The sequence below is a fragment of the Lepidochelys kempii genome, chromosome 4 (genome assembly GCF_965140265.1).
Source record: "Lepidochelys kempii isolate rLepKem1 chromosome 4, rLepKem1.hap2, whole genome shotgun sequence".
Taxonomy (NCBI): domain Eukaryota; kingdom Metazoa; phylum Chordata; order Testudines; family Cheloniidae; genus Lepidochelys; species Lepidochelys kempii.
In genome coordinates this window covers 2,535,783-2,562,053 of record NC_133259.1, presented here as the reverse complement: position 1 = coordinate 2,562,053, position 26,271 = coordinate 2,535,783, and the positions used below count along the sequence as shown (strand labels likewise).

Sequence of the window (26,271 nt, the reverse complement as noted above, 5' to 3'; positions counted from 1 at the left end):
TATTCCCCTCTCCAAGTGCTGGGAATGGGGCTGCTGGAGGGGAGGAGAATAAGATGAACCCAGCGCCCAGTCCAGCCTGGCAGCACCATCCCCCCAACCCGGGACAGTTCTCCTGAGTCCGCCGCTGGCCCCAGCAGCCCCGGACTCTGGGCAATTCCTCCCCCTCTGCCCTGCACCCCCATCACTGCATCCCTCCCCGTTCCATCTCCCCTGCACCCCATCCCCTGCCCCCCCCACAACTCATCCCCCTCCATTCCCTACTGCACTCCCATTATGTCCCTATACATCCCTGTGCCTCCCACATTCTCATGAACTTGTAGCCTTCTGCCTCCCCCTGCATCTCCATCCACCCCACATCCCCTCCTCTCTCCTTCACTGCCCCTTCTCACCTCCACCCTGCTCTCATCCTTGGCTTCTTTCCCTTCCTATCCTCTCTCCTCCACCCACCCATCCCCATCTCTTCCCCTCCAGCCCACCCTCCTCCCTTCCTGGCTGGGTGATTTAGGCAGTCCCTGGAAGAGTGGCGTCCTCCCGGCACCATCATAATCACAGAGAGAAAATAAAAAGGCAATAAAACCAGACAATAAAATTCAGCCAGCAGCACGGGGCCCAGGCAGAGCAGAGCCCTCTCAGTGCCAGGTGGCCAGCCTCTGGCCCCTTCGCTCTGGGGCCCAACATTCACGCCGGGCACGACAGCGCAGCAGCCCCCCGGGTGAGGGGCCCGCGAGCACGGGAAGTCTCCTGCAGCGAGGGTGACCAGGTGTTCAGGTGCCGTCTCCCACAGTCAAACCATTGCAGCTCCTGGCCTTCTCCTGGCGCCTGTTTGGGCCTTGCAGTGAAAATGAGCCTGTGGGTGAGGGGAGGGAGTTCAAGAGATGGGGGAGGGGCAGTGGTGAGCTGGAGCCGGTTCGCACCGGTTCACTGGAACCGGTGGTTCCGCAAGGGAGAACCGGCTCTAAAAGGGCTTCTAAATTTAACAATGGCCAAAAGTAGCGCCTTAGGCGCCAACTCCATGGGTGCTCTGGGGCTGGAGCACCCATGGGGAAAATTTGATGGGTGCAGAGCACCCACCGGCAGCTCCCCACCCCACACCCAGCCCCAGCTCACCTCCGCCTCCGCCCCTGAACGCGCCGCCCCGCTCTGCTTCTCTGCGCTCCCCCCCCCACCCCCGGTTTCCCGTGAATCAGCTGTTCGCGCGGGAAGCCGGGGCGGGCTGAGAAGCAGGCTGCAGCTTTCGCTCAGGCCCAGGGAGGCGGAGTGGAGGTGAGCTCAGGTGGGGGGAGGGGGCGCGAGGAGGGCCGCCCGCGCTGCAGCAGGTAACCCGGGGGGGGGGGGCGCAGGGGAACCGCTCCCCACCCCAGCTCACCTCCGCCAACCTGGGCCTGAGTGGGAAGCTGCCACCTGCCTCTCAGCCCTCCCAGGCTTCCTGCCGAATAGCTGATTCGCGGGAAGCTGGGGGGGGGGGGGGCTGGGAGAAGCAGAGCGGGGTGGTGGGTTCAGAGGAGGAGGCGGAGCGGAGGTGAGCTGGGGCCAGGCGTGGGGCAGGGAGCTGCCGGTGGGGGCTCTGCACCCACCAATTTTCCCTGTGGGTGCTCCAGCCCCAGAGCACCCACAGGAGTCAGCACCTCAGGCACCACTTTTGATGTGATCAGTGGGGGGAGCGGACGCTCCCCCAGCTCCCCCCCAGCTACGCTCCCCCGCCTCTAGGAGCCAGAGGGACCTGCTGGATGCTTCCTGGGAGCTGCCCTAGGTAAGCACCGCTGGGACTCCCCACCTTGCCCCCCGGCAGGTCCCTCTGGCTCTTAGGGGCAGGTTGGGCACACACTACGGTGGCCCACGAGACCCTCCTGCCCGGTTCTGGGGGCAGTCAGGGGACAGGGGAGGGGCATAAAGGAACTGGGGGGGTTGGATGGGGCAGGAGTCCCCAGGGGGCGGGGGTGGGCCATGACCCCCCCATGTGGTGAGGAGGGAACCGGTTGTTAAGATTTTGGCAGCTCATCACTGGGGAGGGGGATGGAGTGAGCAAGGGGCAGGGCCTCAGGGAAGGGATGAGGGAGGGGGTGAGGCAAGGGTGTTCCGTTTTCTGGAATTAGAAAGTTGGCAACCCTATTTAAAACATCTCCCTTTTAATACATCTTAGTTAGAGAGGCTGGAATTCTTTAACTAGTTTGGCATAGACAGATGGATATTGCATATATACAGCTGAAGAGACAGATGAATACTGCATGTATAGACAGTCAGACAGCACATGCAAAAGATACATATGTTGCACATATACACATGGCATCCATCTGTATGTAGACAGAGAGACAGGATAGAGATTCTCAGTGTAGGGCCCAATGTTGGGTCTGCAATGGTAGTTTTGCACCAGGAAGCCAGTGGATCTGGTTGCTGGAGGGTCCCTCCTGTAGAGCAGAAGCTGTGAGTGGCACACAGCCACACGGTGATTCTCCATGCAGCCGGAGTCAGCAACATTTTTCCAGTGAACCTTTTTTTCTGAAAAGAATAATGCAATTTGACATCAAAACATTTAATAAATTCATGTCAATTTCACCAAAATGTTTTGGAGGGAGGGAACCCTAACAAAAATTACCAAAAACAATTGAAAAGTTCACTCAAAACAGCTTTTTGTTTCAAAATTTTCTTTAATTTAATATTTTAGAAATGTTTTAAAATGCCCAAAATCAGAACTAAGCATTTTGCTTTGGATAAAACAAAATATTGCATCATCCAACCTTAAACCAAATTTTTATTTATTTTTTTATTTGCTGATTTAAAAAAAATCATTTTTTGTTCAACCTGAAACCAACATTTGTTTTCGAGGTTTTTGAACGGCCAGCACGCCCGCAAGTCCAGGATTTGCCCAACTTGAAAATGCAGCTCCCATCCCAGTCACCATTGCATGGGTGCATTCAGAGGAAAAGAAGTGCAGCTACTTTGTCCCTGTTTCTGGATGCTCTCCAGGCCTAGATACTCAGGTAAGGAATCTGCTCCTGAAGGCATCTTTTTTGTAGCACAACTTCCTGCTACATTGCATTATTTTTATATTATCACTTTTTCGTGGCTTACAAATGCCAATGTATAAAAATAACTCCAATACAGCATTAGGGGAACTTCTGTTCTTAGCCACTTGGGTGTAAATCTGGAGTAACTTTTACAGCTCAGTAACTGAGGGCACACTCTGGCCCATAGTGTTTAAAAATAAATTGTCAAAGCAGGAGTCTGGTTGTGCCTGGCTTCTCCCCACCACGGCGGTTCTGTGTCTAGCAGAGCAGCTCAGAAGTAGCTCATCCGTTGCATTTATAGATTTGACCCGTGAACGCAGCTAGGAGAGGTTACACAGTGTGTCATCATCGAGGCCAATGGAGGAGGCAAAACTCTTTGTGTTTTTCATTTATTGACACCGATGACTTGATCCCACTTCATTGTGAATTTCAGCACAAACAGCAAGTGTCAAAAATGGGTCAAGCCACTTTCTGAATGTTTGCTGGTCATGATCTTATTATTCAAGTGGGATGCTCCTACAGCAGAGAATGAGAAGAAAGCTAGCAGCCATGCTAACCTCTCCAGCACATAGTCCGGAGCTGCAGTGATATAAGGCATTGTCTATTGACAGACTAACCTTGCGGGGGTCATTGAAGCCTTGAGGCATTTCAGACACCCCAAAGTGATTTGTAACCTTAACAAAAGCAGAGATTGAGAGGCAGGAAAGCAGAGCCAGGGCACCAGCATAAGATGTATTGCTTTAAAACCAGGCACACAGTATCCATCACTTCTTGCTATGGATTTGGATTTTGCTTTTCACTGGCAGAGTATAGCCCCAGCTCCCAAATATCCTTTTCTGTTCATCCGGGTGACAGTGACTAATTGTTCAGCCACTAAACCATTATTAAAACAAATCACCCAGTGCTTCCAGGAGTGGAAGCAGACAACAGTCAGCTCCCCAGGAGGTTAACGCTTCTGGAAACAGGCTGAGCTGTCTGCCCCAAAGGAGACAGAAGGACTGCGTGGAATCATTGCCACTAGCAGAGCTTTACTGACAACAGTCGTTTTTACTTTGATCCCATGTGTCAGCTGGTGTGCAGAGCAAGCCTGCTACAAGGAAATAATGAGATGGCAGCTACTCCTCAGCCTAACCTGTGGCCCAGCTCTGGATCTGGGAACCATGCCAGCTTCCTTCACATCGCTGCTTGCAAAAAGCATTCTGGCAAAAAACCTAGCAATACCTTTCCCTTTACTATAACAACATCCCTGGTCCTGATGCACGGAGCTTGGGCCAAAGCTTGCTTTGCATGATGCACTGCATGAGATCAGCTGCAATGGAGCTCTGGCAATGGATTGGCAGACAGTTCCAGGGTGCATGGACAAAATTGCCATGTGAAAGCTGGAGAAGGCGCTATAGAGAATGAATAGATTGACTGAAGTGAGTGTCTCTAAATATGGCCCAACATTTATTGTATCTCAGAAACACTCAATTTACAAGTATAAAGAGGGTGATTATTTTCTACCTGCCAACCCTGCAAACTCAGCATGAGTTCTCAAGCCTTGTCTATACTAGGAAAATTACCCAGAGTTGACAACAGGGGTCAGCAGCAGCCAGTTGCTACACCAGTATTGCATGACTCAATTGCTAGTGTGTGCTGCCATTTGTGTGTTCAGACCCCTTGCTCTCATCTTCTGAAATGGTGGTGAGCAGCTTGGCCTTGTTCACACTGGTAGCTAACACAGGTTCAGCTGTGCCTCTTGCTGACTCCCATTGTCAGCAAGGCCCAATTTTCCCATTGCAGGTTGGTATCAAGTTCTGTTTTTTCCTCCTCACTTACCATCCCCCACAACAAAAGCCTGGCTGCTCAGACTAGGCCCTCGGAGACACCCGGGCAGTACCACTGTCTGACCTAGGTTGGCACAGCTGTAACTGGCTGAAACCTAGTCGTCATGCCCACTGAGATGCCCAGGAAGGAAGGGAATCCTGCTCTCTCCCCCATAGCGGTGTTGAACAGAGCTGGTCACTAATTTTTGGTTGAAATGACTGAGCCTTGTGGAGCCACAGGAGCCACATAACTGAACCTGCATCATGGGAGATGGTAACCTGGCCTGGGAGCTCAGCCCACAGAGGAGAACAAGGACCCGAAAGCTTGTCTCTGTCACCAATGGAAATTGGTCCAATAAAAGATACCACCTCCCGCCTCTCTAATATCCTGGGATCGAAGGCTAACAGCATTTTGGGCTGTATAAGTAGGAGCATTGCCAGCAGATCGAGGGACGTGATCGTTCCCCTCTATTCGACACTGGTGAGGCCTCCTCTGGAGTACAGTGTCCAGTTTTGGGCCCCACACTACGAGGTGGATGTGGAAAAATTGGAAAGCGTCCAGCGGAGGGCAACAAAAATTATTAGGGGGCTGGAGCACATGACTTATGAGGAGAGGCTGAGGGAACTGGGATTGTTTAGTCTGCAGAAGAGAAGAATGAGGGGGGATTTGAGAGCTGCTTTCAACTACCTGAAAGGGGGTTCCAAAGAGGATGGATCTTGACTGTTCTCCGTGGTAGCACATGACAGAACAAGGAGTAATGGTCTCAAGTTGCAGTGGGGGAGATTTAGGTTGGATATTAGGAAAAACTTTTTCACTAGGAGGGTGATGAAGCACTGGAATGAGTTACCTAGGGAGGTGGTGGAATCTCCTTCCTTAGAGGTTTTTAAGGTCAGGCTTGACAAAGCCCTGGCTGGGATGATTTAGTTGGGGATTGGTCCTGCTTTGAGCAGGGGGTTGGACTAAATGACCTCTTGAGATCCCTTCCAACCCTGATATTCTATGATTCTATGATCGAAACGGCTGCAAGTACACTGCATAATTCCAATTCAGTTCAAGAAACTGAAATATTTTGATTTTGGAATGTCAAAACAAAACATTTCAACATTTCCAAATTGGAATTTTGGGAACTTTTTCATTGCACAAAAAAAGTCAATATTTCAGCTTTTCGGTCAGATACAAAAAGAAACATTGAAATATCAGAATTTCCTATGGGATGGCAATTCCAGCTCTCACATTGAATAAGCAGTACTAAAAGCATTACAAACAGCAGCTCTGACTCCTAATGCACACACAAACAGCAGATCTGATGAGTAAGAAGGTGCTGTGTTAACACTGTCATATTTCAGAGCGGACTCACTCTTGAGGGGCCATGTGTGCTGCTGTCAATGGATTGTTTTAGTCAAGACTTAAAGAGAAAATGAAATATCTCACAGGCACTTATATACAAACTATCCCCAGAGCCTGATTTGTCCCTAGGGTTCTGCTCACTGAAACTAGGGCAAGGAAAGTTTTGTGCTCAAAGAGTGATTTGTATATGAGAGAGGAAAACTACCACTGAGCAAATAGAGCTGTTGCTGACATTTGTATTTGGTTATGGTGAGAAAATTCACAGCCAGTGCCTGTCAAATCTCAACATACAGAAGTTAACATATGGGAGCTCTTGGGGGGGGGAGGAGGGAGTTTGACAGTTGTACTGATTTCCCTTTCTAAAGGAGGCCATAATCAGGCTGAAGAGTTCATCTAGAATTTAATCCTGTGCTCTCTAGCATGGTACAAGACAGAGGACATGCAAAGGCAGAGACCCAGTGAAGAGGCTAGATTTGCATAGAGAGGAGTGTCATAACAAGCTATTTACTCCTCTCTTCACATTCACTTTGAACTGTTGTCTCCTACCTGTGCCAAGTCAGAGCAGAGTAATGCTATAAGCAATGTAATTTATGTAAATAAAATACATTATGCAAATACGTCCTCCTCACTTGCTGCTTAGAATTTTGTTCTTTTATAGTTAACAGGCATAAGTCTCATTCTCCCCTGGAAGAGACAGAATGGTTATGTTTATGCTCTAAAATTCTTCTGCTGCTTCTCTTCTCTTTGAAGGAGAAAAAAAAAGTTTCCTCTATGAAATATTTACACACTCCAATTTTCTTTTTAAAAAATTCCTTTGCTTAAATTTTAATTGTTTGCACACCATCTTCATGATTGTGATTGCTCAATAGGATCTGAATAATAAAAGGGATGCAGAAAAATCCACATATGCATTATACATGCATTCCCAACAGGGGATCCGTACTTTCATCTTGTTAATGCTAAACTGAATTATTCAATTAATTCAAACATATTTGTGAGCTCCATTCCCTGATTCCTCTTTTGTAAGACCAGGAGTCACAGCATCCATTGATTGAATTCCTTTCTTTGGCAGTTAGTAAAGAAATGTGTATATTCTTTAATACTATTTGTTAAACATTTCCAATCCCGGATAAGTAGCAATGAGCTGCAGTCAAAATACTACTAGGAAACAGAAAAACTGCTCTGCTCAGGATGTGAAAGAGTGCAGTCGTACTGTTTGGAGAGACCCCAGATGAGAGAGAAATATCTGTTGGTGAAAATGCAGCAATTCATTGCCATGTGTATTTTATGGGCTTGATTCTCTGCTGCTGGGCACCTTGCCTTGTCATTGGCACCTGTGCAAAGTGGGGGTAAAATGCTGACCCTGGTGTAAGGGAGGGGAGAATTCTGATTTGCATTGGTGTAAGTGATGATGCAAGGTGTACGGAAGTGGAGAATTGGGAACTACGTCTATGCAGTTATGGAAGATGTTACAAAGTGGTGCTGTTACACATAGACTTCCACATCCTTTATTCTTCGTGTGTGAGCAAATGTTCAGTCTCAGGAAGACATGCTGGGTAATGTTAGTTTTGGGTTATGCAAAGTTCTGTTTAGTTGCAATGGTCCTTAGAGTGGGAGCTGTATGAGCAACTGCAGAGTTAGCTGTCTGCATTGGTCTCTGATTAGGGTCAATTCTGGAGGCAGAGCTCTTTCCTGGGGACAGGCACTGGGTCGAGATTCTTGGAAGAAGAGATTGCCAGCATGCTGTGAGGTGACCAGGACTGGGGTGTGTGTGCAAATAAAGCAAGTTACATTTAGAATCCACCCAGAGTCCATGTCATTGATTGCTTTTGCACTGGAAGATGAGCTTTAAGGTGCTAGACATAGACTGCCAGAAGATAGAGGGGCAAGAATAGGCCATTCGTGTTGGAAGAAAGGGCAACAATATAAAGAAAAGATGAAAAAGAGAAGGACAGAGACTATAGTTCATCTTTATGATCTGTGTCCTGAATGTCAAACTTCAAAATGAAGTCTAAGTGTAATCTAATTTGGTATCACTTTTCCTTCGAGAGGGAGGGAGAAATTCCCTGTAATCTTACCCTTCTTGACCCTCATTACACTCCCCTCTCTCTTGGGGCTTACTTTTCAGAAACGCTAAGCACCAGCAACTCCAGCTGAAGCCAATGGGAGCAGCCAATGTTCCCGCCATGCTCTGAAAAGCAACCCCAAGGTGTTTACGTAACAGTCAGTTAATCAATTGCATTTCAACTAGCTAAGTGCAATATTGGTCTCCTTTGCATGCTAATTGTCAAAGTCTCCCTGCACTCTTTTTGAATGAAATCCATCAAAAAAACCCTCACACTTCCGCAAAAAAAAAAAAAAACTAATGCAAATGCTGTTTTTCATTCCATGTTGTTTTTCACAAATAGGCCTTAAGAGATAATATTAATGTTCTGATCCTCTAATGCATTCGCCTCAGCTGAGCAGCGAACAGCAGAGCGGCTAACAGAGGGAGTTTGCCTGGGAGTTCGCCTGGGGAGAGCCTGCTGAGGCTTACATCTGGCCGGCTTCTCTGAGTAGTTACTACAACTCCTGAGTGAGCTTGTAGAAGGAAGGTAATATGGATGGGGGGTGTTCAGCTGTAGTGACCTGCACTGGATGTGCCGTGTTTATCTTTCTTCCACAGGACAGAAGCGACTTTGTCTGTACAAAGTGCAAGCTGGTCTCCATATTGGAAGAGAAGGTTCAAGGTCTGGAGCAACAGGTATCGACCCTGCGTTGCATAAGAGAAACTGAAGATTTCCTGGACAAATGTCAGGATATGCTTCAATGGGCACAATGTTCTGAAGATTCAGAGCAGGCTGCGCAGCGGGGACAGGAGGATGGTGAAGAAATTTGGCAGCATGTGACCTCCAGAAGAAAGGGGAGCGTCCATGTACCAGCAACACAGATACAGGTAAGAAACCGTTTTCATGTTCTCTCCACAGCTACTAATGCGGAGAGTGGACTAGATGATACATCTGAGGGAAGGGAACAGAAGGAGACTCTGCCGATTGGAAGGCATGAGGTGCACTGTACTAGTGTTGGGGGTTCCACGACCACCACTCCCAAGAGAAGGAGGCAGGTGGTGGTGGTCGGGGACTCTCTCCTTTGGGGGACTGAGTCATCTATCTGCCGCCCAGACCGGGAAAACCGAGAAGTCTGCTGCTTGCCAGGGGCTAAGATTCGCGATGTGACAGAGAGACTGCCGAGACTCATCAAGCCCTTGGATCGCTACCCCTTCCTGCTTCTTCATGTGGGCACCAATGATACTGCCAAGAATGACCTTGAGCGGATCACTGCGGACTACGTGGCTCTGGGAAGAAGGAGTTTGAGGCGCAAGTGGTCTTCTTGTCCATACTCCCCGTGGAAGGAAAAGGCCTGGGTAGAGACCGTCGAATTGTGGAAGTCAACGAATGGCTACGCAGGTGGTGTTGGAGAGAAGACTTTGGATTCTTTGGCCATGGGATGGTGTTCCAAGAAGGAGGAGTGCTAGGCAGAGACAGGCTCCACCTAACGAAGAGAGGGAAGAGCATCTTTGCAAGCAGGCTGGCTAACCTAGTAAACTAGATTCACCGGGGGAAGGAGACCAAAGCCCTCAGGTAAGTGGGGAAGTGGGATACCAGGAGGAAGCAGGAGCGCGCGAGAGGACAAGGCTCCTGCCTCATACTGAGAAAGAGGGATGATCAGCGAGTTATCTCAAGTGCCTATACACAAATGCAAGAAGCCTGGGGAACAAGCAGGGAGAACTGGAAGTCCTGGCACAGTCAAGGAATTATGATGTGATTGGAATAACAGAGACTTGGTGGGATAACTCACATGACTGGAGTACTGTCATGGATGGATATAAACTGTTCAGGAAGGACAGGCAGGGCAGAAAAGGTGGGGGAGTTGCACTGTATGTAAGGGAGCAGTATGATTGCTTAGAGCTCAAGTATGAAACTGTAGAAAAACCTGAAAGTCTCTGAATTAATTTTAGAAATGTGAGCAACAAGGGTGATATCGTGGTGGAAGTCTGCTATAGACCACCGGACCAGGGGGATGAGGTGGACGAGGCTTACTTCCGGCAACTCATGGAAGTTACTAGATCGCAGGCCCTGGTTCTCATGGGAGACTTCAATCACTCTGATACCTGCTGGGAGAGCAATATAGCAGTGTACAGACAATCCAGGAAGTTTTTGGAAAGGGTAGGGGACAATTTCCTGGTGCAAGTGCTGGAGGAACCAACTAGGGGCAGAGCTCTTCTTGACCTGCTGCTCACAAACCGGGAAGAATTAGCAGGGGAAGCTAAAGTGGATGGGAACCTGGGAGGCAGTGACCATGAGATGGTTGAGTTCAGGATCCTGACACAGGGAAGAAAGGAGAGCAGCAGAAAACGGACCCTGGACTTCAGAAAAGCAGACTTTGACTCCCTCAGGGAACTGATCGGCAGGATCCCCTGGGAGAATAACATGAGGGGGAAAGGAGTCTAGGAGAGCTGGCTGTATTTTAAAGAATCTTTATTGAGGTTACAGGGACAAACCATCCCGACGTGTAGAATAGTAATTATGGCAGGCAACCAGCTTGGCTTCATAGTGAAATCCTTGCTGATCTTGAACACAAAAAAGAAGCTTACAAGAAGTGGAAGTTTGGACAAATGACCAGGGCAGAGTATAAAAATATTGCTCGGGGATGCAGGCGTGAAATCAGGAAGGCCAAATCACACCTGGAGTTGCAGCTAGCAAGATATGTTAAGAGTAACAAGAAGGGTTTCTTCAGGTATGTTAGCAAGGTCAGCTCCCAGACTGCTGCACTGGGCAGCACAGCATGGGGAGGAGGTGACCAGCCCTCTGTGGCGAAAGAAGTGGTTCGGGACTATTTAGAAAAGCTGGACGAGCACAAATCCATGGGGCCGGATGCGCTGCATCCGAGAGTGCTAAAGGACTTGACCGATGTGATTGCAGAGCCATTGGCCGTTATCTTTGAAAACTCGTGGTGATCGGGGGAGATCCCGGACGACTGGAAAAAGGCTAATGTAGTGCCCATCTTTAAAAAAGGGAAGAAGGAGGATCCTGGGAACTACAGGCCAGTCAGCCTCACCTCAGTCCCTGGAAAAATCATGGAGCAGGTCCTCAAGGAATCAATTCTGAAGCACTTAGAGGAAAGTGATCAGGAACAGTCAGTATGGATTCACCAAGGGCAAGTCATGCCTGACTAATCTAATTGCCTTCTATGATGAGAGGTTTCAGAGTAACAGCCGTGTTAGTCTGTATTCGCAAAAAGAAAAGGAGTACTTGTGGCACCTTAGAGGCTAACCAATTTATTTGAGCATAAGCTTTTGTGAGCTACAGCTCACTTCATCGGATGCATGCTGGGGCACCCCCCTCTGTGGATGAGGGGAAAGCAGTGGACGTGTTGTTCCTTGACTTTAGCAAAGTTTTTGACACGGTCTCCCACAGTATTCTTGCCAGCAAGTTAAAGAAGTATGGATGAATGGCTGGATGAATGGACGGGATGAATGAAAGGTGGATAGAAAGTTGGATAGATTGTCGGGCTCAACGGGTAGTGATCAATGGCTCCATGTCTAGTTGGCAGCCGATATCAAGTGGAGTGCCCCAAGGGTCAGTCCTCGGGCCGGTTTTGTTCAATATCTTCATAAATGATCTGGAGGATGGTGTGGATTGCACCCTCAGCAAGTTTGCAGATGACACTAAACTGGGAGGAGAGGTAGATACGCTGGAGGGTAGGGATAGGATACAGAGGGACCTAGACAAATTAGAGGATTGGGCCAAAAGAAATCTGATGAGGTTCAACAAGGAGAAGTGCAGAGTCCTGCACTTAGGACAGAAGAACCCCATGCACCACTACAGACTAGGGACCAAATGGCTCGGCAGCAGTTCTGCCGAAAAGGACCTAGGGGTTACAGTGGATGAGAAGCTGGATATGAGTCAACAGTGTGCCCTTGTTGCCAAGAAGGCCAATGGCATTTTGGGATGTATACGTAGGGGCATTGCCAGCAGATCGAGGGACGTGATCGTCCCCCTCTATTCAACATTGGTGAGGCTTCATCTGGAGTACTGTGTCCAGTTTTGGGCCCCACACTACAAGAAGGATGTGGATAAATTGGAAAACATCCAGCGGAGGGCAACAAAAATGATTAGGGGACTGGAACACATGACTTATGAGGAGAGGCTGAGGGAACTGGGATTGTTTAGTCTGCAGAAGAGAAGAATGAGGGGGGATTTGAGAGCTGCTTTCAACTACCTGAGAGGTGGTTCCAGAGAGGATGGTTCTAGACTGTTCTCAGTGGTAGAAGAGGACAGGACAAGGAGTAATGGTCTCAAGTTGCAGTGGGGGAGGTTTAGGTTGAATATTAGGAAAAACTTTTTCACTAGGAGGGTGGTGAAACACTGGAATGCGTTACCTAGGGAGGTGGTGGAATCTCCTTCCTTAGAAGTTTTTAAGGTCAGGCTTGACAAAGCCCTGGCTGGGATGATTTAGTTGGGGATTGGTCCTGCTTTGAGCAGGGGGTTGGACTAGATGACCTCCTGAGGTCCCTTCCAACCCTGATATTCTATGATTCTTTGATTCAATAAACAGAGGGCAGAAAACATGTTTAAAAGGCTCCACATCCATTAAGAAGGAAATAATGTTTCAGAATTGCCATAATTCTGGTAAGAGTCACTTAGTATTTGACAATGTGATTGATTTAGTGGCCTGTTGTTTTTGCTTGGGCCGATTTTGTTACGATGTTGCATCTGCAATATTTTTGGGGCATCCTCCCCCCAATCCGTTAGAGGGAAAATGCCCATCAAAAGGCTGAGCAGTTGGCATAGCAGGCATCACAGTACTGTAATTCATTCATTTGTTCAGATTTTGATCACTGGAATGGCCCACTGAATTACAGTACCAGTGAGTCTCGAAATCATAGGCTGGTTGAACGGACTTTCTTATAGCGAGCCTACATAGTTCAGTTCTCGGCCCTTAAACACTAGAGAGATGGAAACAAATTGGATAGAATTCAGTGAAGACCCAAAGAGGGCATCCACTAACTGGGAATAAAAGCACAGTGGGGCATCATCTCTGCACCTCTCTCTCTGGAGCCAGTGACACTTGCAACCATCGCTCTATCAGGCCACCATCCATTCCTCCTTCACATATGCCATTTCCCTAGCAACCTTCATCCTCCCCACAAGACGTGTTCGTGGAATGGCTGCTGTTCAGCAGCACTGTAACAGGGTGGCCCTGCCTCTTTAAGCACTAGCCAGCCCTATTTGGAGATGGAGCCCCCTTTGAGAACAGCTGTTTCGGTCGGGTGGAAGGGGATGATCAGAACCAGCAGGCAAAGGGTCAGGTGCTTGGCTGATGAGCACCTCATTTCTATAGTGGCTTCCAGAGCTCCATCTGAGGAGGGCAACTACAGGAAGCAGACTGGCTCTGCCGCAGCGGGCTCCATGCAGACTGGATTGTAGGACTGCAGAAGATCTGTCAGGAGCAGCAAGACATTGGCAGGGAAGCCCTGGGTCAGGGAAATTGTTTAGCTGTTGGATTTATGTTGTAGTGTTTTATCTTGGGGTGTGCTGAAGGTTGTCAGTGCCACCGATGGGTGGTCCCCACTGAGGCACAGTGACAGCATATGTAGAGTGTTCATTATAAACATCACTCAGCCAAGTAGCGGGCAGCAAGCTAGTGTGCTGTACATTTACACCCCAGCTTGCCACTCTGACAAAGCTATGTCCTTGTCTCCTGGCGGATTTCGTTTCCTGGTTGGATTTCGCTAGCCTCAGAGGCTCACTGTGACCCTCCACGTAACCCTTCTCTCTCTAGAGACAAGGGTCACAGTCTACTGAGCCATTTTCATCATAAGCCAGCGAGGGAGGTGAGGAGAAGTTGCACAGTCTCTGTTGTCTCCCAGTCTCAGTGATTAATTGGAGGGGGCAAAGGGGGGAGCCCGGGCCCGCCCTTTACTCCAGGCTCCAGCCCAGGGACCCTAATAGTATCAGCTATGGTAGCTGACCTTTTAGAAACATGACACATACAATTCCCTGGGCTACTTCCTCCACAGCAGCCCTCACTTCCTCAAGCTCCACTTCACCCTTACCTCAGGGCCTCCTTCCTTGTGCCTGAAATGGTGTGTACTACTCAGCCTCTCCAACAGCGCAACTTCCTCCCACACCTCCTGACATCCACACCCACCTGACTGGGAGGCTTTTAACTAGGTTTAGCCAGCCCCTGATTGGCTTCAGGTGTCCCAATCAACCTAGCCTTCTCCCTGTGTTCTGGAAAGTTCTTAATTGGCCCCAGGTATCTTAATTGACCTGGAGCAGCTACCATTTCACTTAACCTGGTACCAGGGATTTGTTTAGCCTGGAGCTAATATATCTATCTCCCACTACTTTTCTATAGCCACCAGACCTTGCCCCATCACACCATGTACTAACCCTCTGTTTAGTCAACCCCTAACATCTAGACAGGTTCAGGCACCAGCCAACCCCCCATTCAATCACGAATTTATAGTGCATCAAGCAAAACGTCTGTGTAACTAAGCCCACCGTGAGTTCCTGAATTGTTTGTGTCTTTGCGTTGTTCTCTCCCTCGTTTTCACTTCTCCCTGTCCCTGGATATGTCTTTATCTGCTGAGTAGCTTTTCTATTATTTATCCTTTATAAATGTTTGTTTTCTCTAAAAATTTTTCTTCTCACGATGTTTTCCTTTTCTGACAGGCTATTTTTAACTTTCTGCAGATGCTTTGGTCTTGTTTACTGAAATAAAAACTTCAAAACAGAAACCAAAAATTACAGTTGCAACTGGAAGGAATCACCTAGAAAAAGAGACCATCCAAACCCTCTCCACCCTAGACCTGTTGCCGTGAAAACAAGAAGGTCAGTCTGATACCAAGGCCCTCCTCCTATGCACAAATAGTCTGAAATAAAGTTTCAGGTGTGTCATTCTGTGCCTGAAGACAGACCAAACAGTATAAAAGCACTGCATTAACAACTGCCAGGGTCTCAAAAAAAATGCATGGCAAATGTATCTCCTTCCTTATCAAGGCAGATGCTGAGTCCTCTGCTGTCTGAAGAAGTCCCAAACCCAACTGTCCATAAGCCTGGCCATGCAACAGCGGGACTCTAAGTTTTGAAGCCCACAAATCCCAACTGTGGACGTTAAAGAAGCAGAATAACAAAGTGCTTTGGATATGCATCTTAAAAGCAAGTCACATCTAAGAGAAAGCCTGCTTGGCTGGTGCAGGGAAAAATACCTTCCTCTTTTTCCCACCAGTTTCCCTATTTCCTAGTAATGCTGGAAAATGAGTGGCCCAGGACCTGCCCCCACCCATGTGAATCCAATGAAAATTAAAGAAAAAAACAACACCAGCAAGAAAGCTTCAGGGCAATCCTTCCCCACTGGCAAGTAGACTCTTCTCTTCACAAGATTACATTTATTGCCCCAGAGCATCTGAAAAAATCTGACCAATAATGAACTAGGGGGAGGATATGCACCTGCCACATAAATGCAAAGAGGTAACGGGAATTAATTTAATTCACATCACCCCTTCTGCCAACATCAGGGTCCATCTCTTCTGCCGTAGACCCTACAGGAGGCAAACCACTTCTCCCAGTTCAACGAGGCTACTGAATCACTGCTGAAGGGGAGTCCCAAAACATCTCTAATCCCAGGAGGGCTCATCACAATCTGTAACTCCTCCAGAAAGGCACATGAGCACTCCCAAATCCCCACCCACAAAGCCTTGCTCTTCTTCATGTTAATCATTGCTTAGGCTGCTGCTGAATAGTTATGTAAAGCACCAAAAAATACGTCCCTATCTCCTATCCTGCCTACCAGCACTGTAATATCATCCACACAGGTGAAAATTTTCATTGACTCAGTGAAATTCCTCTTCTCCTTAATCTTCATATTTAAGCCCTGAAATCCCGTTACCACACACTGCCCACAGTCAAGGTTCCATAGAAAAGAATACGACAATGGACTCAGGGGTCAGGCTTGCCTTGCTCCAGAATGTATCTGCAGCCTCACCCCTCTACCCATTTCCTAGTGGGATACATAATGCCTGAACATGGGACAGCCATAGCCAGCTAATAAACAGGGGGAATACCATACTGCGACAGAACAACTGTCAGCAAAGCCAAAACATAACACTGCCACTCTCCCTGTTTCCCAATTTCAGATGCATCCCACAAGCTACATAAAGTGACTGCCACTGTGTGACCTTTAACTGATTTAGACTGACTGGGATGCAATCATCTCCCTGCTGTTTTCCCCACTAGAATGGAAGTCAAAATTTTGTAACCCATGTTCCAAAGGGCAATAGGCCTCCCCTTCCTGACATCTTCCAAATCCCATTTCTGCCCCAAAAATGAAAAGGCTTCATAAAAGGAAGATCCCAATGTGCCTCTGGTCACAGCATCACTGAAATCATGAGAGCACCACAGAGCGGGGATCCAGGAACCTCTGATAAAATTCTACTGTCAAAGCATCCACCTCTTGGGAAGTTGTCTTCTTCAGTAACAAGATAGCTGCCTGAACCTCCATCTCCTCTACTGGCCTCACAAGTGAGGCCTAATCCTCATCTGCCAATATGAGAAAATTCACAGTACTACCCCAACTTCGCTGCTGCTGGAAAAGAGGGATGTTTGTTTATGAAAGAGCTCAGTGTAAAAGTATTCCTGACCTACCCTCCACCTGCCAGCAGGGTCTCTAAGGACCCATCCAGTGTTGGGATCCTGTAACCCCACTGTGTCCTGCTGCAATCTGGTGTCCTTACATCCTGCACATATATTACAGGAGGCTGCCCCATCTTTTGTCCTAAAATCCTTTGCAAATTTATCTGATTCCAGCTTTCTTCTGTGGCACTGAACCATTTCCTTCTTACCTCTTCTAAGACCCTTATTTCTATGCATGCCACTGCTTGCAGTCAACTATGAAGATCTCTCAAACAGTTCTGCAGTGCAAAATAATGTTTGTAATCAGATGTATACAGATATCCTGAAAGGGAACGCCGAGAGATCACCAGACTTCTCTTTGTCAGTTCTCACCATTCCATCTGGTATGCACAAAACTTCCAGACTGTTTCTTGTTCCATAAATATGCTTCAATGTTTCTTATTGACAATGCATTATTAAGTGAGCAAGTATTTTGTTTCCAGTAACCATAGCCAAAGGTCATTGTGTCACAACCTCAGGAGGTTCCCCTGGGGAAGGCAGATCAGCACTGCATGTTGCTAACGCTGTTGCAAGCTTCGCAAAGCATTTTGGGGAGAGTCAAAGGTGTGAGTGGGTGTAGGATTCATGCAAGGTTCATGCACTTGGCAACATTCAGGGCACACCTGGAGTGTTGTGTAGGAGCAGTGCACACACGGCTCCTCTCAAGGGCATGAACCTTGGAATCTCGCCCAGATGACATGAACTGTGGGAAGCCTCCCAGGACTGGGCTCAAGGCCCGAGAGCAAGGAATGCAGTAGATAGAAATTGGTAAATAAAAATATTAAACAAAGCCAGTGTATTCCTTTTATGTGTTGGAGTATGTAATGCGCAGGGGGGAGAGAAATAAAAGAGAGGGTGGAAAAGCTGACAGGCAGACCAGCCCGTCGGCAGACCAGCCTGCTTGCTTGCTTAAAGCCTTGTTCTGTCTTGTATTTGAACCGCAACAACTGGCGCCTAAACGTGGGGCCCTCAGCACTCACCTCGCCCGGCAAGGGTTTCAGAAGCGTTACTCATCCGCTTCGCGGATCCCGGTGAGTATTTTTTATCGTGGTAAGTATGGGAAGCTCCCTCTCTGCTTTGCACGTGCAACACCGCAATGAGCTACAGTATTTGCTGCGTAAGGCTCAGCATGATTGCCCCACTCGAGAACTCTCTCTCCTGCTACAGGAGGTGAGTGCCCAATGCCCGTGGTACCCTGAAGCCGGAACCCTTAAGCTAGCAGACTGGGAGCGGTTGGGCTAGACATTGCACAAAGAGCCTCGGGCGCCCGTGCAGGCTTTACATGCCTGGCACCTCTGCCGCGACACGATACAGCGTGTCGCCTCGGAAAGACCCTCTCCCGCGCCAATAGAGGGGCTGCCAATCTCGCCACCCCCGTCCGATCCTGCAGCCATCCCTCCCCCTGCTTTGCCCCCAGTGCCTCAATTACTGCCGCCTCCTTTGTCTTCCCCTCTAGAGCCGGTGAGTGGTCACCATCACCCCATGGGGCCCCATGCTCCAGGGCCCCCCGGGGGGTCATCTGCGTCTGCTCAGGGGCTTTCGCTGGTGCAACAAATGGTTCATGCAGCAAAGACTCGCCCAGATCTTACAGCAGAGGAATTAGCTGATCTGGTCTCAGTTTGTCCGGTGACCTGGCAGGATGATGGCCAGGGCAACCAGCTTGCAAACTGGGTCAGTTTGCCTTACTCGGTGATCAGAGAGGTAAAGAAAGCGATTCGCGAGTTCGGCCTCACTAGCACGTATGTACATGGTCTCCTTGAAGGGCTAGGTACTGGGTACACCCTGGTCCCTGAAGATTGGAAGGCGCTGTTGCACATGATGCTGAAGCCCAGTCAGTATGTTATTTGGCTTAGTGAGTATCGGCAGATGGCGGAACGCCAAGCCCAGGTATATATAGCGCAAGGTGTCACTTATGAGCAGTTAGCAGGGGAGGGCCCGTTTGCTACTGTTCAGATTCAGTCTCAACTTCAGCAGGCTGTCTTCCCCATTATTTCTGCCGGTGCCCAGCATGCTTTCCAGAAGGTCCCGGATTCAGGCAAGCCTACCAAAAGCTTTGCCAGTATCCGTCAGGGTGTATCAGAGTCCTTTATGGATTTTACCAACAGATTGAAGAGGCTATCCTCCGACAGGTGGATAAACCTGCAGCAGCTCAGGAGATCCTGTTAAAAATGGCGGTTGAAAATGCGAATGAGGATTGCCGCCGTGCTCTCCAGGCGGCACAAGCCGCTGGCGTTCTAGAGCTGTCGGACATGCTGCGGGCGTGCCAAAACATCGGCACACAAGCACGTAAAGCTGGGGTTCTGGCCGCCGCCCTGCGGAAAAGCAGGAAGGAGGGGAAGCGTTGTTACTGCTGTGGTAAGGAGGGTCACTTTCAGCGGGAGTGCCGCTCATCGACAGCACCCGCCCTCCCCTCAAAGAAGTGCCCCAAGTGACGGAAGGGCTATCACTGGGCTAATCAGTGTCGTAGCAGTTCGGGAAACCGCACGATGGGTCCCCCCCCGAACCCAGGGCCAAATGGAGGTGTTTCCCACTCAGACAACTGTTCCTCTGCCTTAAAATCCATAGACTCCATGAGGGCGGCGACCTCCAGAAGTGCAGGGCTTGATTTGATTATGCAGGAGGACGCTGATTTTCAGTTGCCGGGGGAGGTTTGTGCCATACCTACACAGGTGACGGGACCTCTCCCTGCCGGATTTGTGGGTCTGGTTCTCCCTCGCTCACACGCTGGGAAACAGGGTTTTTTGGGTCATCCCAGGGGTCATTGATGCCGATTACACCGGCGTTATTAAGGTTCAGGTGTGGACCCATCTTCCGCAGTCGCTCCCGCGTGGACGGTCAATTGCACAATTGATTTTAGTCCCCTATCAGGTGCCAGCCGCACAGGATTGAGCCCGGGGAGGAGGAGGCTTTGGATCGACGCTGTCTCAGTCGCCGCCTCACGACACGTCCTCTCAATTTGTCGCTCTAACAATGTCGCTCCACCCCTCGAAACCTCAGTTAACACTTCTTTTAAATAATTTTCCTTTTACAGGGCTGGCGGACACTGGAGCTGACGTTACGGTGATTTGTGATCAGGTCTGGCCGGTCAGCTCTAAAGAGCTGTGGGGGATCGGGGGTAGCAAACCCGGGCACCAAAGTTTGTCTTGGGTCATGGTCTCTAAACCAGGAGGCCATGCCCTTGCTACAATCCGCCCTTTTGTGCTCCTTGTCCACCTCAATATTTGGGGCCGTGACTTACTTGTAAAGCTGGACACCACCCTCGATATTAATATATAATGGCCCAAAACCCTCCCTCACCCACCTTGCCCTCCGCATTACCATTGGTATGGCAATCCTTAGACCCCGTATGGATTGACGAGTGGCCTCTCCCCTTAGAAAAGCTGAAAGCGCTTCATTCACTTGTACAACAATATTTGCATGCACAGCGCTTGGAGATCTTCACTAGTCCTTGGAACTAGCTGCTGTTATTTTGGCCTTTCAATTTTTTGCTGATTGTCCCTTTAATTTGATTGTGGACACGCATTATGTTTATCAGGTAATCGATCATTTACCCCTTGCCCTCATTACCCCTCAGATTGATGCGGACCTTCTTCGCCTGTTTTTGTCCTTACAGTATCTCCTCACCACTCGTAATTTCCCTTATTTTGTTGCTCATATTTGCAGTCATACCCCTCTGCCTGGGCTACTCACTGAGGGCAATGCGTGCGCTGATCGCGCGTTACGTGGTCAGGTAAATTCCCTTTTTTCTGATCCCATCGAAAGCCATTCCTTTTTTCATCAGTCTACCTCTGTTTTGGCCCGACAGTTTCACATTCCTGCTGATCATGCACGTTCTATTGTTCGTTCCTGCTCCCACTGTGCCGCTGCTGCCCCTACCTTTTCTTATGCCGTTAACCCCAGAGGTACCGCAGCGAATCAGCTGTGGCAAATGGATGTCACTCACGTGCCACAATTCCGCCCCTATTCATTTTTACATGTTTCCATTCATACCTATTCGGGATTCCTCTGAGTGACCCCACAGTGTGGGGAAGCCACTCCCAAAGTTATTCACCATTTGCTAGCCTGTTTTCCGGTTATGGGTCGCCTGAGCCAGATAAAAATGGATAATGCCCCAGCCTATTGCTCCACAGCCCTCTCCACCTTTTGTGCCCAATGGGACGTCCGTCTCAAACACAGGATCCCTTATAATTCCACAGGCCAAGCTATTGTTGAACATGCAAATCGCACACTAAAAACCTTACTTGACAAACAATTAAAACAAGGGAGCTGCGTCTCTGAACCTTAGGAGACATTCAGCAACAATTGCGTGTTCTTTTGTTTACTTTAAATAATTTAACACTGAATACAGATCAGCAGACTCCCGCGGATTGGCATTTTCATAAGTCCGAGGTACTGGAAAGACTGTGTGTCTATTACCATCAGCTGCCCGATCCGCAATGGTTGGGCCCGGTACTTTTAATTACTTGGGGTCGGGGATATGCTGCTGTGTCTCTCCCTGCAGGACCGTTGTGGGTTCTGGCCCGGTGTGTGTGACTGGGACTGAAACAGTATGGTGTGGCACCAGGGGATGTCGAACCCCATACCGGAGTTTCAGCTGACCTTGGAGGAGAACGCTGTGCCTCCCGGGTCGACAATGGCAGGACAGAGACCGAGGAGATGTAGCGTCCCAAGCCAGCCCGTGACATGGGGAGCAGTGAAAGCATTGGTCACCGTGGCTCAATGAAGACTGGCAGGAAACCAACAGCCAGAGACTCCTGAGACTCTGGTTGTGGCCATTGTCACCCAAATCACTGCTAATTCTGTATTGATTGTGTGCCTTATGTGTCTGCTAGTTCCTGTAGGGGTTGACTCGGGAGCGCCTCCTCCGTTACGGGCCCGAATGACATATAACCTATGGGAAAGATTGGCTTCAATAGCAAATGTTACCCACTTTTGTTTATTTGATTTTGTAGCAGCTGAATAATTGTTAGGTATGTGCCTTATTCCAGTATGTTGTCACCCTGAGGAAATAGGGAATGAGATGATGCTCTCTGCTTATGCAAACCTCTCTTCCCAGTACTCTAGCATGGCTAATTGGGGCCCGGCCAACTACACTTTACCTTCTTGGGCTTATTTCTTGCTGTTGCTGCGTGCAATGTATTTCCTTTTTGTTAAGGCTTTGTCGAGTGCCACCCTGGCAGGCTCCACGAGTTATGACCTTGTCTGTCCGGGAGTTAATGGCTTGCAAAAGCAAATTGATGGCTACCATGAGATGGCCGAGCACAAATAAACAAAAAAGGAGGGGATGTAGGATTCATGCAAGGTTCGTGCACTTGGCAACATTCAGGGCACACCCGGAATGTTGTGTAGGAGCAGTGCACACACGGCTCCTCTCAAGGGCATGAACCTTGGAATCTTGCCCAGATGACATGAACCGTGGGAAGCCTCCCAGGACTGGGCTCAAGGCCCGAGAGCAAGGAATGCGGTAGATAGAAATTGGTAAATAAGAATATTAAACAAAGCCAGTGTATTCCTTTTATGTGTTGGAGTATGTAATGCGCAGGGGGGAGAGAAATAAAAGAGAGGGTGGAAAAGCTGACAGGCAGACCAGCCCGTCGGCAGACCAGCCCTCACATTGGACCAACAGGGGTTAGAAAACTCTACAGGCTGCATTGCCCATCTGTATCCCTGTGCAAGAGGGCAAAGGGCTCACTAGAACCTTGTAGTGAGTTCCAGCTAGTCCGATCAGTTCAGTGTACCCCAGCTCACTAATGTCATAACCTATACCCAAAAGGTGTCATGTAAGACACCAACATAAAGCTAACAATTTACTGATCATTAATATTATTGCATTCTGTATGCATGGAGGACAAATTCAAAATTACAAACATACTGGGAATTATGTTCTTAAAATGTGTCTGCCAGGCAGGGCTGAAATTACCCCACCCTAGACAAAGGAATGTGGTTCATCCACCTTGAAGGTACTTCCAAGGTACATTAACAGGCAATGGGGATGCAAATTACATCAGAACCATCATGATGGCAGGGGGAGGAGATTGCAGGAACAGATCAATTTGAGATTTAGCAAATACCGGTGCGGGAAGACACCAGCATGAAACTTCCTTCACCAGGAGACTCCATGTCTCAATCTTCACAGCTTAAAAGAACTTTACTGGGGGTGAGGGGTGGGGAATAGCCTTCAGAAGAATCCATTTCAAAGGGTCACTGGACTATAATGAAGGGCAGAGAACCCCAAGGGATCTTTCACCTAAGAAGACAAAGGAACTTTTATCACTTTGGACTTGGTGGAAGATTCTGAACAAGGGATAGTCAGCCACCTTGCTGGAAAGTAGGTTGGTAAGGAAACTATCTTGAACAAAGGCTGTAGTTTGTTTTGTTAAGTCTTAGCTGCTAGAAAGTGCTTTTCACTTTAATTTACTTGTCACCATTTCTAACACTATCTGTTGTTTCTGAACTCACTAAAAATACTACCTCCCTTTGTTAATAACTTGGTTAGCTTTTAATTGAAACCAACTCAATGCTGTGTTTGATTTAAAGTGAATGTTAACTCCGGTTAATCATAGAATCATAGAATATTAGGGTTGGAAGAGACCTCAGGAGCTCATCTAGTCCAATCCCCTACTCAAAGCAGGACCAACACCAATTAAATCATCCCAGCCAGGGCTTTGTAAAGCCTGACCTTAAAAACCTCTAAGGATGGAGATTCCACTACCTCCCTAGGTAACCCATTCCAGTGCTTCACCACCCTCTAGGGAAATAGTTTCCTAATATCCAACCTAGACCTCCCCCATTGCAACTCGAGACCATTGCTTCTTGTTCTGTCATCTGCCACCATTGAGAACAGCCTAGGTCCATCCTCTTTGGAACCCCCCTTCAGGTAGTTGAAGGCTGCTATCAAATCCCACCTCACTCTTCTCTTCTGCAGACTAAATAACCCCAGTTCCCTCAGCCCCTTCTCGTAAGTCATGTTCCCCAACCCCCTAATCATTTTCATTGCCCTCTGCTGGGACCAAAACTGGACGCAGTACTCCAGGTGTGGCTCACCAGTGCCAAATAGAGGGGAAAAATCACTTCCCTTGATCTGCTGGCAATGCTCCTACTAATACAGCCCAATATGCCGTTGGCCTTCTTGGCAATGAGGGCACACTGCAGACTCATATCCAGCTCCTCGTCCACTGTAATCCCCAGGTCCTTTTCCGCAGAACTGCTGCTTAGCCAGTTGCTCCCCAGCCTGAAGCAGTCTATGGGATTCTTCCTTCCTAAGTACAGGACTCTGCACTTGTCCTTGTTGAACCTCATCAGATTTCTTTTGGCCCAATCCTCCAGTATGTCTAGGTCACTCTGGACCCTATCCCTACCCTCCAGTGTATCTACCTCTCCCCCCAGCTTAGTGTCATCTGTGAACTTTCTGAGGGTGCAATTAATGCCATCATCCAGATCAGGGGTGGGCAAACTTTTTGGCGCGAGGGCCACATCTGAGTGGGGAAATTGCTTGCAGGGCCAGGGCAGGGGGTTGGGGAGTGGGGGCAGAGTGCAGGGTGAGGGAGGGGGTGCGGTGTGCAGGAAGGATCTCGGGGCAAGGGGTTGGGGCAGAGGAGGGGTGTGGGGTGTATGAGGGGGCTCAGGGAAGGGGGTTAGGTGCAGGAGGGGTGTGGAGTGCAGTAGGGGGCTCAGGTCATGGGATTGAGGTGCAGGAGGGGTGCAGGGTGCGGCAGGGGGCTCAGGGCAGGGTGTTGGGGTGCAGGATGGGTGCGGGATGCGGCAGGGGGCTCAGGGTGGGGAGTTGGGGGGCGGGTGCAGGAGGGGTTCAGGCTCCAGCCTGGTGCCGCTTACCTAGAGTGGCTCTGGGGTGGCAGTGATGCGCACCGGGGCCAGGGCAGACTCCCTGCCTGTCTACTTGCCCCGGCCCTGCGCCAGACCGTGCCACGCCATGCCACTCCGGGAAGTAGCCGCACCACATCCCTGCAGCCCCTGGGGGTGAGGGAGGGCGCAGAGGGCGCCACGTGTTTCCCTTGCCTGTGGGTACCTCCCCTGAAGCTTCCATTGGCCACTGTACCCCGTTTCTGGCCAATGGGAGCTTCAGGGGAGGTACCCATAGGGAAGAGCAGTGTGCAGAGCTCTCCACCGCACCCACCACCACCCCAGGGGCTGCAGGGACATGGTGTGGCCACTTCCTGGAGCAGCACAGAGCCTGTGGTGGTGGCAATCCCGTGGGCTGGATCCAAAGCCCCAAGGGGCTGGATCCGGCCCGCGGGCTGTAGTTTTCCCACCCCTGATCCAGATCATTGATAAAGATGTTGACCAAAACCGGCCCCAGGACTGACCCCTGGGGCACTCCACTTGATACCGGCTGCCAACTAGATACCAAGCTGTTGATCACTACCCGTTGAGCCTGACAAACTAGCCAGCTTTCTATCCACCTTATAGTCCATTCATCCAATCCATACTTTTAAAACTTGCTGGCAAGAATACTGTGGTAGACCATATCAAAAGCTTTGCTAAAGTCAAGATATATCAAATCCACCACTTTCCCCATAACCACAGAGCCAGTTATCTCATCATAGAAGGCAATGAGGTTCGTCAGGCATGACCTGCCCTTGGTGAATCCATGTTGACTGTTCCTGATCACCTTCCTCTCCTCCAAGAGCTTCAAAATGGATTCCTTGAGGACCTACTCCATGATTTTGCTGGGGACTGAAGTGAGGCTGACCGGTCTGTAGTTCCCCGGGTTCTCTTTCTTCCCTTTTTAAAATATGGGCCTTTTTTCCAATCATCTGGGACCTCCCGCGATCTCCATGAATTTTCAAAGATAATGGCCAATGGCTCTGCAATCACATCAGCCAACTCCCTCAGCACCTTTGGATGCTTTAGATCTGGACCCATGGACTTGTGCATGTCCAGCTTTTCTAAATAGTCCTTAACCTGTTCTTTCTCCATTGAGGGCTGCTCTCCTCCTCCCCATACTGTGCTGCCCAGTGCAGCAGTCTGGGAGCTGACCTGGTCTGTGAAGACCAAGGCAAAAAAAGCATTGAGTGCTGCAGCTTTTTCCACATCCTCTGTCACTAGGTTGCCTCCCCCATTCAGTAAGGGTCCCATACTTTCCCTGACCTTCTTCTTGTTGCTAACATACCTGTAGAAACCCTTCTTGTTACCCTTCACATCCCCTGCTAGCTGCAACTGCAATTGTGCCTTGGCTTTCCTGATTACACCCCTGCATGCTCTAGGAATATTTTTATACTCCTCCCTTGTCATCTGAGCAAATTTCCACTTCTTGTAAGCTTCCTTTTTGAGTTTAAGCTCACCGAAGATTTCACTGTTAAGCCAAGCTGGTCGCCTGCCATATTTGCTATTCTTTCTGCACATCAGGATGGTTTGTTCCTATGCCCTCAATAAGG

The 26,271-nt window shown here is 49.1% G+C and overlaps 1 protein-coding gene and 1 long non-coding RNA gene across 3 annotated transcripts; both read left to right on the top strand.

Moving 5' to 3' along the window:
- The first annotated feature begins 1,174 nt into the window (after positions 1 to 1,174).
- On the top strand, positions 1,175 to 17,790 carry LOC140910079 (uncharacterized). 2 transcript variants are annotated; one of them, XR_012158418.1, is made up of 4 exons: positions 1,175 to 1,263; positions 2,824 to 2,978; positions 8,824 to 9,093; positions 14,879 to 17,790. It is a non-coding gene; the product is annotated as an uncharacterized lncRNA (long non-coding RNA). The 2 variants fall into 2 exon arrangements; XR_012158419.1 differs by having other exon boundaries at positions 8,567 to 9,093.
- A 530-nt stretch (positions 17,791 to 18,320) lies between these two features.
- LOC140909913 (endogenous retrovirus group K member 5 Gag polyprotein-like) lies at positions 18,321 to 22,624 on the top strand. Its single transcript, XM_073340003.1, has 3 exons — positions 18,321 to 18,577; positions 18,982 to 19,231; positions 21,378 to 22,624. The coding sequence occupies exons 1-3, from the start codon at positions 18,359 to 18,361 to the stop codon at positions 21,407 to 21,409; spliced, it is 501 nt and encodes a 166-aa protein (XP_073196104.1). The 5' UTR covers positions 18,321 to 18,358; the 3' UTR covers positions 21,410 to 22,624.
- The last annotated feature ends 3,647 nt before the right edge of the window (positions 22,625 to 26,271 follow it).

Bases quoted from the DNA above. Each gene is read 5' to 3' on its own strand.
- LOC140909913 (XM_073340003.1), top strand. From the start codon at position 18,359: ATGGGGCCCCATGCTCCAGGGCCCCCCGGGGGGTCATCTGCGTCTGCT. The intron at 18,578-18,981 runs GTAAAGAAAGCG...TTTTACCAACAG, and splicing joins CTTACTCGGTGATCAGAGAG to ATTGAAGAGGCTATCCTCCG. The intron at 19,232-21,377 runs GTAAGGAGGGTC...CTCTCCCTGCAG, and splicing joins GAAGCGTTGTTACTGCTGTG to GACCGTTGTGGGTTCTGGCC.